Raw genomic sequence first — 15751 nt, 5'->3', positions numbered from 1 at the left:
GGTTGCTTACATGATAAGGCTGCCAGTTCTGATACTTGTGTAGTGGAAGTGATAGTGACCAGGAAAACAACTTTGCAAGCATGATCAGCCAAACAAATATCTTAGATAGGCTTAAAGTGAGCCCTCTGTAGAGCCGATAACAACAAATTAAGATCCCTCAGCATCACCAGAAAACATCTAGGAAAAGCTATATGAGTGACACCTTGTACAAAAGCCTTCATCAAGGAGTGAGAGTCTAGAGGAAGGTTTACGAGGATGGCCAATGCTGTAATTTGTCCCTTGAGGGCCAAATGCCAAAAGCTCCCACCTAATTGGAAATGATTACCCAGAATTTGCCCAACTTGAATGCTCGACTGGAAAACCACCAATTCAAGAAGAGGGGCTGAGGAAGACAGATGTTTGGGACTTTTCCTACACCAACAGGGTGCAGAGTTGATCCTGGGGTGGATTTGGGCATAGTTCACTGCTTTATATGAGGCTACCATCAGTCCCAGTACTCTCATGCAAAAGCGCCTCAAGGGACGACTATCCATGCTTAAAAAACAGAGGGACTTGATCTTTTTCTGAGGGAAGACTCAGCCCTGATTCTTGTCCAGGACCAATCCCAAGTATTTCAGATTGTGAGTTGTATCCATTGCAGACATCTGAAGGTTTAGGATCCCCCAAAAGTTCTAAAGTGCTTGCAGTCCATTGTTTGCTGGCATTCAAAGCCTGGATGGAGTGATCCTTCAACAAGCAGGTTGTCCAAGTAGCCCACAGTGTGGACACCTTGAGAGCAAAGAGGAGCCAGAAGAGGGACTACTACTTTCATAAGGACCCAAGGAACAGTGGACAGGCTGAATGACAGAGCCCCAAACTGAAAATGACAGTTGCCCACAGCAAAATATAATGATCACTGGTGCAGGGAAAAATGTAAATGTACAAGTAGGTATCCTTGATGCCCACTGATGTTAGTGGATCCCCACGCTGCAGGGATTCAATGACTAACCTGGCTGCTTCTATTCAAAACTTCTGAATCCAAAATGAAGACGTTCAGGCACTTCAGGTACAGGATAGGTTGACTGTCGCCCTTGGCTTTCAGGACTGTAAACAGGTTGAAGTAAAAACCTTAAAACTCTTCTCTGGGCGAAACGGGCAATGACCCGCGAGGCGAGTAAGAAGAAGGGAAGAAGTCTTAAAGTATGAAGTGGGGTGGAGGAAGGAATGAAACTCCACCCTATATCCCCTGGAGACAACACCTTGAACCCAAAGGTCTGGAATGTCTGGGACCCAGGTTGTTGCAAAGGCCAACAAACTCCCCCACCCAAGAAAAGTGGGACGCACTGTTACTGAGAGGGGGACTTGAATCCATATTTAACTGGCTTGGGAGTCTAGGGCTTGTGCTAAAATAGAGCACTGGGCTTAGATTTTGTGGTAGTGGTCTAGGAAGGATGAAAGGAATGCTTTTGAAACCCAGAAGATGAGGACTTGCCCGCAGAGACCTTATACTTTTGTTTTCAAGGTAAGCGGTGTGCTTTTACCAACAGTAACCAACATAATAAAAAGGAAACCAGATGTTCTTGTTTGCCATCTCTGCTGTACTCACCTATCCCTCCTGCTTGTAGTGGTGGAAGCACAGGGCTGTGCAAAGTAGAAGAGTGACTGCAAATCAGGATGTCTGAGCGAAACATCGGTAAATATAAGTGTCATATTTACTGATCCTTTGCCTGTCTGAATGAACACAAGGGTGATTGATCACATGGTGTTCATTCATAAATATAGAGATAGTAAACATTAATAGTGGTTTACATTTACTATCTCTTTACTTGTGATTGGACAGAGCACTTCCTGTTCAGTGTGTAAGTACAAGCTGCGGCTGCACTAGAATAAGACTATGTTCTCAAATCTTTCTCCATTTCAGAATTAAATATCAGGGGTCTGTTCAGACCTCTGGTAATTCTCTAAAGCACCACCACCAGTAGTAAAACCAATATGAAAATTATAAAACATTTTATAAATAATGGCAAAAATAAACAAATGTCTAATCGCATTGGTTTAAGGCAGGAATGACACTGGGCATGTTGCCGCAGCAAACAAAAACTGTTGACTTTGTTAGTGCGCTACAGTTCCATTCATTGTTAATGGCACCCCAAGAAACCTTATTACCATTAGCTGTGGTGTGCTGCATTTAATAAAAAAAAAAAATTTACAGCACCTTTTTAGTGCAATTTATGTGCACTGCGCAGCCCAAACAAAAAAAAAAGTGCATCCCTAATGCAACACATGTTAATGCTCATGCAAACAAACATCACTGTGAATGCACTGGTGTGCGTTGTGCACATGTGCTTTAGTGTATTGTTACAACACATTGCAGTGCTTGTTTTTTTTCTTTAACTTTTTTAAATTGCATCCTTTTATCGCTATGTTTGAGAATACATTGAAATGCATTGCTGTGCATGTAATGCACTGTGCTGTGATAAAATATATGCCTGGATCATTTTAACACAACGCACACATAGCACTGCGGAACAAATGTTACAACAACTCATGAAGCCAACCTCCAGATCTAAAGCATAAGTTGCATATTTACCAAATTTACAAGTATTTATTATTTATTAATGCTACCGTTTAAGCTTTTATATTTAGTAGGAATTGTAGGTTATGTTGAGTTTGTGAGTGCCAATATTTCGTGTATTTTTATCCAAAATATTGGTTTAATAAACATTTGTTCAACTATCCTGTGACCTTAGAAAATGTCAATTTTTTCGCAAAATTTTCGCTCTTTTTTTATTAATATCGCAAAAAATGAAAAACGCAGAGGTGATCAAATACCACCAAAAGGAAGCTCTGTTTGTGGGGGAAAAAAGGACGTAAATTTCGTTTGGGTACAGCGTTGCACGACCGCGCAATTGTCAATTAAATTTGCGCAGTGCCAAGTTGCAAAAAGTGGCCTGGACGTAAAGCAGGAAAATTCTCCGGTCGTAAAGTGGTTAAAGCAAAGATATGGTCGGAGGTAAATTTTGATAAACCTGAAAGAACTTGGTCTGTTTTCCCCTTAGGATCAATCTATTCTTGCAATACAACATTTACAAAAAGGTTTAATTTAAATGCTAGTACATGCAATACTATTTTTTGTTTTACTTTTATTTTTTATTGTGCAAAAGCTTCATACGACTCTTTAAAATTTATGTAAAAAAAAACAAAAAGATATAAACATATTGAAAGAATATAAAAAGTAAAAAAATAATTATTCTAAAAGGATAAAAGCAGGGGAAACTCATTACACCCCATATGTGCCCTTTAAATAATCTAAAACCGCTGACGTACTAGAAAGCACATTAAAAACTCTCTTCTCTTGTTTTGAAGTTATTCTTTCCATCATGTACATGAGATGATGATGAAAACATGTGAAAGGTGTTCCGTGTTCCAGTGCTATGTCAATCCAATCCTCAATACATGTTAGTGGAGTCTCCTCGTAGCCTGCAAACATGGCTGGGTTAGCCAAGAGGCCCCTGGCTGCCATAACACCTGTTGTAGAAAACACGACTACAGTCACACACAACGACAGAATGCATAGAAAAAGTACAATAGGTATGGTACATAATAAACCACTTTACAATAAATATATAAATAAATATAGTTAATATGTAGTAAGAAAGCTAGTTCTACCTGCTATGTCATGTCTGCTCCCCTTCATATGCATTAAAAAAATCCAGTTTAGACAATACATACTGACACACCTTTATAGCACAACACTTTTTATGTTGTATGAAAAAGAATGGGTCATAAGCGCTAAAAGTTCGTGTTAGAACACTCACCTCTTTCAAAAGCAAATATATCAATCCGAAGAATGAACATTGGGTACTGAGCATGTTAAGATAAGTAATTAAAATGGTGCACGTAAAAAAAAAAAAACGTGGTGCCAGTTTACACTACACGATCATTAAAACAACATTGTCATTGGCTGGCAGTGTAAAGAATGACATGCTGCATAATAAGACCATCACGGCCATTCTGAAACATTTGAGAAGTAAATGCCAGACAGAAAAGCATGGTCTGGTCCCTGTCTAAGCTTACCCACGTTCACTTAATTTTTAACATGGATGAAATCTACTTCATTGCTACATTACCATAGCAAAAAAACGCCTCCCTGAAAAAAATAAATAAATCAGACCATAAACTATCAAAAAGGTTTAATAGATATTTACCCAGCACACTGACCAGAAAAGACGAAATCCTGTGCAAAAATGAGTAATACCACCAAACCAGCCAAAAGCTGCACCAAATTCAAATACATTCTTTGACTATATACAACTACCTTGGACAGATTTATATAATTTTTTCTTACTTTTTTGGCTAGCTACATTGGGCACACCTTTCAACAACTGTTTTGGGTGCTGCTTCCCTGAAAACACCCACATAGTATGCACTGCTCTACATAAAATAGAATGAACAAGAGTAAATAAAGAAATGTGTTTTTAACCACTTCCAGCCCAAGGACGTCATATGACATACTGGACTTTGAGTGGAGATATCTGAACGATGCCTGCAGCTGCATATCATCTTATCTTTTGCAGCCAGTGATTCCCTGCACCGTAAGAACAATCATAGCAGCAGTTCAGCGGCTTGATCATTCTTACAGGCAGCAGGAGGGGACATTACCCCCCTCCCGCTGCCCTCCGGTGCTTCTACGATCACGATCGGCGAGTGGGAGAAGTGGAAACACAGTGAATGTCCAAACATATTCAGCTGGTCAGTGGATATCTCGTAAGAGATCAGGCAACATATGGAGCAGTAGGTACTGCTGATTCCAACTGCAACAGCAAATCAGTTACAAAAAAAAAAAAAAAGAAGAAGAAGAAAAGTAGAAGGGCCTCCCTGGTGGAGAGGTATTTAAGAGTATTAGGAAGGAGTAAAAGGCACATAAAGTAGATAAAGAGGAAGGAAATCAAGTGAGGGCTGTATGGTTCCAGTGCCTCTAAAGAAGTATAACTTGTTATGGGCATCAAAGAGTGGGCATATTGGGTTCACTGGGTCCATACCACAAAAGTTTTCTTGTTGGTATCTAAAAAAATTACTGTATTTTGGTAATGAAAAGGGTATCAAACCATTGGCGGAAGGAAAGGAAAACAACTCACCCCCCCCAGGAGCCATCCTACGCAGCAAGACTGTAGAATGCACATGAACATGCATAGCACCCACGCACACTGCAATGGCTGCCTGTGATGCCCATTTTAGAAATGGTCACCAGAATCTTCATCACATCCACTGCTGTGCCCAGGACCAAAATGGCCACAAGTGCCAGGTAATGGAACCATGCAGTAACGGCCTCACAGAGACATGGCGCTTGCAATGTGACTTTAAAGGGATATACATTATCGTGGCAAATTCCAAAAAGTTCTACCACAGGGCACATGCAGCTGCTGGTGTGGCCGGAAAAAGTGCTCTCTAGAAGCAAAGCCCAGAACAAGCGGGCAGGGACAAGGCCAACCCACCTAGAGGGATTATACCACCGTGTACACAACCCCCCCCCCCCCCAAGGGCTACCAGAGAATTGGCAGACTTCATCCGGCTAAAGGCAGGGAGCCTGCTCATATGGAGATACTACAAGGGGCTGGTCAGAGACACCCATGCCCTGAGGGAGCACACAGAGCTAGCAACATGTGGAACCACACACAGAGGGGAAAATAAAAGGTACCTATAGAACACTATCTGCAAGGGAGGGGTGGGGGGTGTGGGCATACAAAGCTACTTACCCACCTCAGATGAAGCAGGGTACCTTCATCTGGGGGCGCTGTGGAAGAGCAACAAGGTCACTTTGTCATGTGACCCTTTAATCTTTCCCTTCTTTGTCTCTTTTTAAAAGACCGGTGTAACAACCTGGCCCCACCTACCCAAAATGTAAGCTATCAGTGACTTTGTAAACTGACCCTAGACACTAGGGGCTGATGATTTACCTAAACTGGAGTGCATAATCTGGTGCAGCTGTGCATGGTAGCCAATCCGCTTCTAACTTCAGCTTGTTCAATAAGGGCTCTTTCACACGGTCCGCCTCCGCCTCTTTCACACGGTCCGCTGTCCGGATGACAGCTCCGTCTCCGCTTGCAGTGCGGAGAGGAAGGTGTCACAGCCCCCGCTGCTCTAAATGGGGAATCGGATGAGAGCGGACCGGCTGTCCGCTCTCATCCGATCCGATTCGATACCTGAACGGATGGAAAAATAGGGTTTCCATCCGTCCACATTTCACAGACAGGATCGGATACGGATGGCAGCGGGTGTCAGCGGACATGTCTCCGCTGACATCCGCTGCCCCATAGAGCTGCATGGAGGATCCGATCAGATCCGCCTAAAAAACTGACAGGCGGATCTGATCGGACCGCCCGTGTGAAAGAGCCCTAAGGGTGATAGGCTTCTATACACAGCTGCTCCAGATTTTGCACTCTCCAGTTCTGGTAAATCAACCCCTAAGGGGGAGATTTCCAAAAATTGGTGCACACAGAATCTAGTGCAGCTTTGCATAGAAACCAATCAGCTTCCGGGTTGTATTGGCAACCTGAAGTAAGAGGTCAATTGGTTGCTATGCACAGTTGCACCAGATTCTCTGTGCACCAGTTTTAGTAAATCTCCCCCTAAAGCCCAGTACACACGATAAGATTATCGAACGATCTGTCATCCGTTTTTTGTGGCATGCTAGTCTGATGTGGAAAGTGAAGAGGTTATTTTCATACAAATTTTCCCGTACGACAGAATTCTAGTTCAGAAGTAATGTCAGGTGCTGGATTGCTTTGTAGGTGTTCTTTAGTCTCTGAGCATGCCTGGTCTTGCTCTTAAGAATTTTTTTTGTCGAAATCTGTACTAATGAGACGAAAATCGGACGTTGTATTACAGACGACAAAAATTTTATAGCCTGCACATCAGGATTTTGTCAGCCGAAAAGTCGGAGTTGGCTGTCGAAAGCACCATACTAACAATCCGAAAATCGACAGATCGGTCGTCGGACAAATTTTCCATACAGATTTTCTTATCGTGTGTACGGGCCTTTAGGCTCGCCATACATTGTACAGCTTTCTTATTCAATTTCCTTTAGATTTACCTTCAATTATGTAGTGCATGGGCCTGCCTGAATGCATAGAAAGTGTTTAGGGGTTTGACCTCATATTATATGGTTTTGGTAAATCTAAAGGAAAATTGTACAAGAACAATGTGTAATGTATGGCCAGCCTAAGACTTTTTCTTGCGATTAGCGTCTCTGATGCTGTTTTCTATGTTATGTTGTATATTACCCTTGCATAGGCTACACAGCTATCAAATTTCCCAAAATGAAGAAAAAAAACGTTGAAACCAAATTAAGACACCAATTAAAGTATTTGTCACGTAACTTAACTATCCTAGCAGTGGGGTTGAATATGCAGGGAGTTCTTAGAAGCAGTAAATGTTTATTACTTTGCATTAGTAGAATAACCATATTTTATCATTAATCTAAAAGAATTTCCTGATGATGTGTCTCTTTCAAGGTTATATGAAAGATAAGTCAGAATCTTCCAAGCTTATTCATACTCCACTTCTAATAAACAAATCTACAAATAGCAACCAAATAGGTAGAACACTTATTCAACTCTGAACTGCTGGATTAATATGTAATTTTTGTTACCACAGATGAACGCCTTCTTGACTGTAACCTGTAGATTAAGTCTCTCAGGCACAGTACCTTGTGATGAGAGAATGTAAACCTACATTCTGTTTTAGGGATCAGTTTCTGAGACTGTGCTGGCACTGATAGCACTAGTCTCTCATCAACGATCAAAAACCAACCAGAACAGTTTCCAATCATGTGATCACTCTGACAATCATGAGATTTGTAAAACGACCCGTGGTTATAAATGGGAATGCACTCTACTATAAAAGTATTATGAATTCTTAAAGTTATTAGTAATTAAAGCGGAGTTCCACCCAAAAGTGGAACGTCCACTCTTTTTCTTCCTTCACCCCTCCGGTGCCATATTTGACACCTTTCAGGGGGGAGGGGGGAACGGGTACCTGTTTTTGACAGGTACCCTTCCCCACTTCTGGGACACGGTGCCGCGGCCATCTGTCCCGGAAGTTTGGCCCCCTACTCCTTCCCCCGCCACAGAGCCAAAAGAAATGCGCAGCGCGCTTCGCGCATGCGCAGTAGGGACCCATCCGTGAAGCCGCAAGGCTTCACTGCCGGGTTCCCTTACCGGCAATTGCGGCGGCAGCACCCGACAACCGATGGAAACATCAGCTGTGGTGCCGACATGGCTGGACTCCAGGACAGGTAAGTGTCCTAATATTTAAAGTCAGCTGCTACAGTATGTGTAGCTGCTGACTTAATTTTTGGAGGGGAAGGCGGAACTCCGCTTTAAGGTAGCAAAATGTTACACATCATATACTGGCATTTTAATACTCTTTTTAAAACTATCAATTTATTTTTGTTTAGCTCCCGGTGAGCTTTCTGCATATCACAGGGTATTAACTATTAACTGTCTCAGAGATGCTTGGAAATGACTGATCTAAATACCAATCATACCAAGACCATGGCATACAGTAGTACACAAACCCAGACAGCAATTTGTTACTCTAGCTAATTACATTTTGTGCATTGGTATATTATATATGTATGTACAATGCCTTGCGAACGTTTTCGGCCCCCTTGAACTTTGCAACCTTTTGCCACATTTCAGGCTTCAAACCTAAAGATATAAAACTGTAATTTTTTGTGAAGAATCAACAACAAGTGGGACACAATCATGAAGTGGAACGAAATTTATTGGATACTTCAAACTTTGATAAATAAAAAACTGAAAAATTGGGCGTGCAAAATTATTCAGCCCTTTTACTTTCAGTGCAGCAAACTCTCTCCAGAAGTTCAGTGAGGATCTCTGAATGATCCAATGTTGACCTAAATGACTAATGATGATAAATAGAATTCACCTGTGTGTAATCAAGTCTCCGTATAAATGCACCTGCACTGTGATAGTCTCAGAGAGCATTATGAAGAACAAGGAACACACCAGGCAGGTCCGAGATACTGTTGTGGAGAAGTTTAAAGCCGGATTTGGATACAGAAAGATTTCCCAAGCTTTAAACATCCCAATGAGCACTGTGCAAGCGATAATATTGAAATGGAAGGAGTATCAGACCACTGCAAATCTACGAAGACCTGGCCGTCCCTCTAAACTTTTAGCTCATACAAGGAGAAGACTGATCAGAGATGCAGCCAAGAGGCCCATGATCACTCTGGATGAACTGCAGAGATCTACAGCTGAGGTGGGAAACTCTGTCCATAGGACAACAATCAGTCGTATACTGCACAAATCTGGCCTTTATGGAAGAGTGGCAAGAAGAAAGCCATTTCTTAAAGATATCCCTAAAAAGTGTTGTTTAAAGTTTGCCACAAGCCACCTGGGAGACACACCAAACATGTGGAAGAAGGTGCTCTGGTCAGATGAAACCAAAAACGAACTTTTTGGCAACAATGCAAAAGGTTATGTTTGGCGTAAAAGCAACACAGCTCATCACCCTGAACACACCATCCCCACTGTCAAACATGGTGGTGGCAGCATCATGGTTTGGACCTGCTTTTCTTCAGCAGGGACAGGGAAGGTGGTTAAAATTGATGGGAAGATGGATGGAGCCAAATACAGGACCATTCTGGAAAAAAACCTGATGGAGTCTGCAAAAGACCTGAGACTGGGACGGAGATTTGTCTTCTAACAAGACAATGATCCTAAACATAAAGCAAAATTTACAATGGAATGGTTCACAAATAAACATATCCAGGTGTGAGAATGGCCAAGTCAAAGTCCAGACCTGAATCTGTAGAAAGAATTGAAAACTGCTGTTCACAAACGCTCTCCATCCAACCTCACCGAGTTTGAGCTGTTTTGCAAGGGGGAATGGGCAAAAATTTCAGTCTCTCTATGTGCAAAACTGATAGAGACATACCCCAAGCGACTTACAGCTGTAATCGCAGCAAAAGGTGGCGCTACAAAGTATTAACTTAAGGGGGCTGAATAATTTTGCATGCCCAATTTTTCAGTTTTTTATTTGTTAACAAAGTTTGAAATATCAAATAAATTTCGTTCCACTTCATGATTGTGTCCCACTTGTTGTTGATTCTTCACAAAAAATTACAGTTTTATATCTTTATGTTTGAAGCCTGAAATGTGGCAAAAGGTCGCAAAGTTCAAGGGGGCCAAATACTTTCGCAAAGCACTGTATATGCTTTTTCCGGTAGAATTTCAATCTCACCATCTGCTCCTGTAATATGATGAATATCCTCTGCTTCTTTTAAACTTTTAATATCGCCATTGGCCACAACAGGTATAGATAAGCTGTCCTTAATAACTTTTATCCCATCATAATGCACAGGCTGATGTCTTTCTTCAGGAAATCTCCCGTGTACTGAAATCCAAGACACACCCGCAGCTTCTGCCTTTTGACAAAGGTCTACTGTTTTGGTTATGTCAGCATGAATCCTAAAAAAAAATCATAGAGATTACCATTACGCATAAAGTTGCTGCCATAATGCCATCTCAACAAATCTGCTTTTTCCATCACTCTGGTCATCAGTGATTTTATACAAGTAGCAATCATGGTGGCATATTAGCCTGTCTGTTAACTGAATCTTGACAATAACTTCATGGCATAGCACATAAAAACAGGCATTAACAAAAGATGCTATAATGCAATCTAGATACTCAATTCAGGTGCCTATTGCTCAAATCTCCAAAGATGACGAAGTCTTAATGTTCATGCAAACAAGAAAATTGGCCTGCGGGACTTTGTGTGAGGTGTGTTCGGAGGCTGGAGAAGAATTAAGTACACAATTGATAAAAGCAATATTTGTTTTATTGCAAGGTATGCACAGGTTGTAAAAATACAAATAAATAACATGTGCTCAATGGCACATGACGTAGCTCAACGGCTATAATGTCAATATTAAACAACACAGGTAAAATTGAATCACATGTTAGAAAACATCTTGGTGTAACCACTCAATTTCAGATAAGACATAAATATAAATATAATACTGAGTTGACATAACAGTGAAATTTGTATATATCATCGTGATCTGACGCGTTTCGGGAGCAACATCTCCCTTCCTCAGAGATCAATAGTTCGAAGTATATCTATAAAAGAACACTGTTGTTAAAATATGCCATAGCCCTATGGTTTAAATTGCAAAGTTCGATCAAATAATGAGAACTTGATGGAGTATGGAATACTCACAACTCAAAGAGACTTGAGTGGAGAAATTGGACTCCTGTGTTTTCTAACATGTGATTCAATTTTATTGCTTTTATCAATTGTGTACTTAATTCTTCTCCAGCCTCCGAACACACCTCACACAAAGTCCCGCGGGCCAATTTTCTTGTTTGCATGTATATTTTGGGATGGAGGAGTGTTTCGGTGGGAACCAGATCATTGCCCTTTTTTTGAATTTATATTAGGGTGGAAGACACCCACTGTGCCCACTAATGATCTGGCTCCCTCTCTGGCTGGAAAAATTAAACCTTGGTGCCCCTCCTTTTTTCTTATAGGTCATTCTAAACAATTCCCTCAATTATGCCATATGCCACTATGTATTGAGCCTTTTATTCTGTTATGCATATTACATCCAATGGTTTTGATACAATTGATTCACTGTGTGCTGGATGTTGCTAGTTCTGGTCCCGGGAGCTGCGATGTGCGAATAGGGAGGCTTCGTCTCCCTTGCTGTCCCCGCGGGTCCACCTGCACATCGGCGTCATGCCGCACCCCTAGCGTGATGCGTCGGTGTTATCACTGACGTCACCGCGCTGCATGCGTGCTTACACATCTACGGGTTGGAGAGGTCCGCCTCCAGCGCTCCTCTCCTCCACGAGGTCACAGACGCCGCCAGTCTGACTGATCTCTGCATACCCGCTGCATGACGTTAGGGTCCCTCCTGTGCTCCCAGTCTCGGATCCAATTGATAGGTCAGTTGCTGTGTCTTTACTGTCCTTGCTCGCACTACTCTCTCCCTGCAATTACCTTTCTCAGGGTGGTCTTTCTACATCTCCACTCATGATTTATTTTCTCCATTACCCTACCTTGGCACCTACTTGATACACTGTCACTCATCCTTCCCTTCCCTCCCTATGGTATCTTTTCTTCCCTTGCTCACTTTTGACTATCTGGGCACAACTACTCCCTCTTACACCTGCCCTTTCCATCTCACACACATTATATTTATCATTTATCGGTTGCAATTTGCTACCTTCTTACTACTATGTATACTTTTACACATGACAGATGGAAAGGTGCTTTGTTCTTTTGCACGCTTATCACTCACCCACCATGGACCCCTGACATTGGCTGTCACTACATTGGGACCCTTCAGCTCCCGGGCCAGACACGCACACCGCTGCAACACAGGAGTCCAATTTCTCCACTCAAGTCTCTTTGAGTTGTGAGTATTCCATACTCCATCAAGTTCTCATTATTTGATCGAACTTTGCAATTTAAACCATAGGGCTATGGCATATTTTAACAACAGTGTTCTTTTATAGATATACTTCGAACTATTGATCTCTGAGGAAGGGAGATGTTGCTCCTGAAACGCGTCAGATCACGATGATATATACAAATTTCACTGTTATGTCAACTCAGTATTATATTTATATTTATGTCTTATCTGAAATTGAGTGGTTACACCAAGATGTTTTCTAACATGTGATTCAATTTTACCTGTGTTGTTTAATATTGACATTATAGCCGTTGAGCTACGTTATGTGCCATTGAGCACATGTTATTTATTTGTATTTTTACAACCTGTGCATACCTTGCAATAAAACAAATATTGCTTTTATCAATTGTGTACTTAATTCTTCTCCAGCCTCCGAACACACCTCACACAAAGTCCCGCGGGCCAATTTTCTTGTTTGCATGTATATTTTGGGATGGAGGAGTGTTTCGGTGGGAACCAGATCATTGCCCCTTTTTTTTGAATTTTTTTTTGAAGTCTTAATGTTCAGATACTCAAACCTTGGGTAAGCGAGTTACAGACCGTAGTATAAATATAATAGTTCAACTCTTAAGAGACAAAACAACTTATTTGAACAGTAAGATCTCATATTAGACAAACAAGATACATTATCTATATAGTCTATATGAAAGCTTATTTGAACAACATGCAATAACTACATGATGAGTATTATAGTTATAGTATTTATGAGGAGTTCAGTGCCTAAAGCTGGCTTTTTTCCAAGTGCATCCAAAACCAGTAGACCTCTTGGTGTGGTTGCTGTCAGACTGAGATCTAAAAACCCCTGAATTAAAGTACAACTAAAGGCAAAACTTTTTTTTTTTTTACTTTTGGATGGAGTGGAGAGGGATTAGAACACTTTACAGTCTTTATTGCTGCCTGTGTCCCTGTTAGGGAGATTCATCCTCTGTATTTGTCCTTTACCATAGTGAAAGTAAAAGAAAATCCTACATTTTGGGTTATCCCCAGAAAAGTAAGAGGTGAAATCTTCCAATGAGGACACTAGTTCTAATGACCTGGGGGTCCCCAAGGAATTCCCTTAACTTGCAGGGGTTTCCCCTCAGTTCCTATTTTGCTTTGAGACAGGAAGCAAAGGAAAAAATGGGACAAAGATAGCGAAAAAAAACCTGACCGGGGTTATTATAACCCTCCCTTACTCTATCCAAAATGAAACAAAAAGTTTTGTCTATAGTTCTACTTTAAGTAAACAGCGTTTTTTCTTCCCATGACAGTCTACAATTTTTGGAGCACATGCATGCAAGGTGACAAGCTTTGTACATTTATTTTATGGGTCAAAGTGACCCATCCCTGATCAGTTACACAAGACAGAACATATTGCACATTTTTTTTTCTATCATTCAATTTAAAAATAGCAGATACAGGCGGTCCCTGGGTTACGAACAACCGACTTACAAACGACTCCTACTTACAAACGAAGAGAGACAACAGGAAGTGAGGAGAAATCTACCCCTAGGAAGGGAAATTTACTCCTGTAACAGTTATCGAGGGAAAAAGGTGTCTCCACTGAAGCTTTATCACTAATCCTTGTTTCCTCAACAACCCAAAATTTTCAAAATTCAATTGTCACAGTGACAGAAAGGGAGGTAAAATCTTCTGAACAGGGGCACAGACAGCAAAACAAATTGTACAATGGTGTTAACCCTTCCCTATGCTATCCAAAAAAATGTAAAAATGATTCTTTTGGCTGGGGCTACACTTAAAAAAATGTACCTGTTCCGACTTACAAACAAATTCGACTTAAGAACAAACCTACAGACCCTATCTTGTTTGTAACACGGGGACCGCCTGTATATGGTTTACATTGGTCACATGGTAAAAGCAGACCACTCACATTACAATCTGACAGTAAGATCTATAAAGTTTAAAATTATAATAAAGGAAAAAATATAACTTCCAAGTAACTATTTCCAGAAGTCTTTTAAGATAGGACATGAGTGAATGTGACCCTACTCACCAAAACATCACCACACAAACCTTTAAAAGGAGGAAATATGGGCAGGCAGTTGCTGCAATCCTGAAAGACTCCTGGAAATGGAGTTAACAATAAGTATAAATTTTCCCAGTAGTATTTCAAATCAACACATAGGAAAGAAAATATAGAACATACCAGTATGGATGGTGGGGGTTGGGGGTTATTGGTGGTAGAAGCCGCTTGCAAGACCTTGCTGCAAAAAAACTTTTCAAGCTGCCACTTGAACTAAAAGTTACTGACGGTCAAGCTCTATTTAATTACATTTTTATTGAAAGTGTTTTTCAATAAAAAAGGAACATACAGTTGGGTAACAGGTCACAGTGGTTTCAGGTTGTACGAACTTTTGTGAAAGTGTGCACAGACGACACATGGCTGCCTTGCAAACCTGCGTCACTGACGTCTGATAACAAAAGGCCCAAGAAGCACTGAGTGCCCACATAGAGTGTACCTTGACAGGGAAAGGAGGAACCTGACCCTTGATAGAATAGGCCTGAGTCACTGTCTATCTGATCCATCTGGAAATGCAGAAGAAATGGACAGTCCTTTACGAGGCCCATCTGTGAGCACAAATAGGGAGTCTGATTTCCTAGAAAACTCTGTAGCTGCCAGGTACACCCGGATTGCCCGGACCACATCCAGGGCATGCATTGCCACTTCTGTAGGATGTTTCAGCCTGGAACACAGGGAATTTATTCAAATGGAATCATAAACAACCTTTGAAAGGAATGACAGACAGGGACGAAGAACCACCTTATCTCTGTGGACCAACAAGTACGGTGAACGACAAGATAACGCCGCCAATTCCGACAAGATAAAAGTCACCAATTCCGAAACCTTGTGTGCAGAGGTGATTGCCACCAAAAAGGCCACCTTCTGGGACAGTGTAAGCAGGGTAATCTGCTGAAGACTTTCAAAGGGAGGCTTCTGGAGAACTGAGAGCACCAAGTTGAGATACCAAAGGTGGTAACAGAGACCGCACTGGAGGAGCCAAGTGTGGAACATCCTTAAGAAAGGTACACACCAGTGAGTGCGTAGCCATAGGTCGTTGAAAGAAGACCGTCACTCTTTTGCAACAATCCTGTCAAAATAGGAGTGTAAAAGGAACACCTTCACCGCTTTAGACGGCTTGTGAGTGCCAAAGAGAACTGGTGCCTCCGCCGCAGCTTCAGTTGCATCCTCCATTTTTAAAGTCTCAGGCACAGATACAATCAGTGCGTCCACCAGCGCCTTTTCTTGCGTTTCTAAAGGTG

General features: G+C 41.5%; 1 protein-coding gene across 2 annotated transcripts in view; it reads right to left on the bottom strand.

Annotated features, from left to right (window-relative positions):
• Nucleotides 1-3230: 3230 nt before the first annotated feature.
• The window catches only part of DUS4L (dihydrouridine synthase 4 like), a 35222-nt gene continuing 22701 nt past the window's right edge, over nt 3231-15751 (bottom strand). For both annotated transcript variants that reach the window (XM_082254395.1, XM_082254396.1), the window contains exons 6-7: nt 10252-10478; nt 3231-3507 (exon numbers count right to left, since the gene is read on the bottom strand). In XM_082254395.1, coding sequence (XP_082110521.1) covers nt 3260-3507; nt 10252-10478 — 475 coding nt within the window. In that variant the 3' untranslated portion in view covers nt 3231-3259. The remainder of the gene's footprint in view (nt 3508-10251; nt 10479-15751) is intronic.

This window comes from Pelophylax lessonae, assembly GCF_965119305.1.
Source record: "Pelophylax lessonae genome assembly, chromosome: 4".
NCBI lineage: Eukaryota > Metazoa > Chordata > Amphibia > Anura > Ranidae > Pelophylax > Pelophylax lessonae.
The sequence above is the reverse complement of the archived record's forward strand: the minus strand, read 5'-3'. Positions and strand labels throughout refer to the sequence as shown.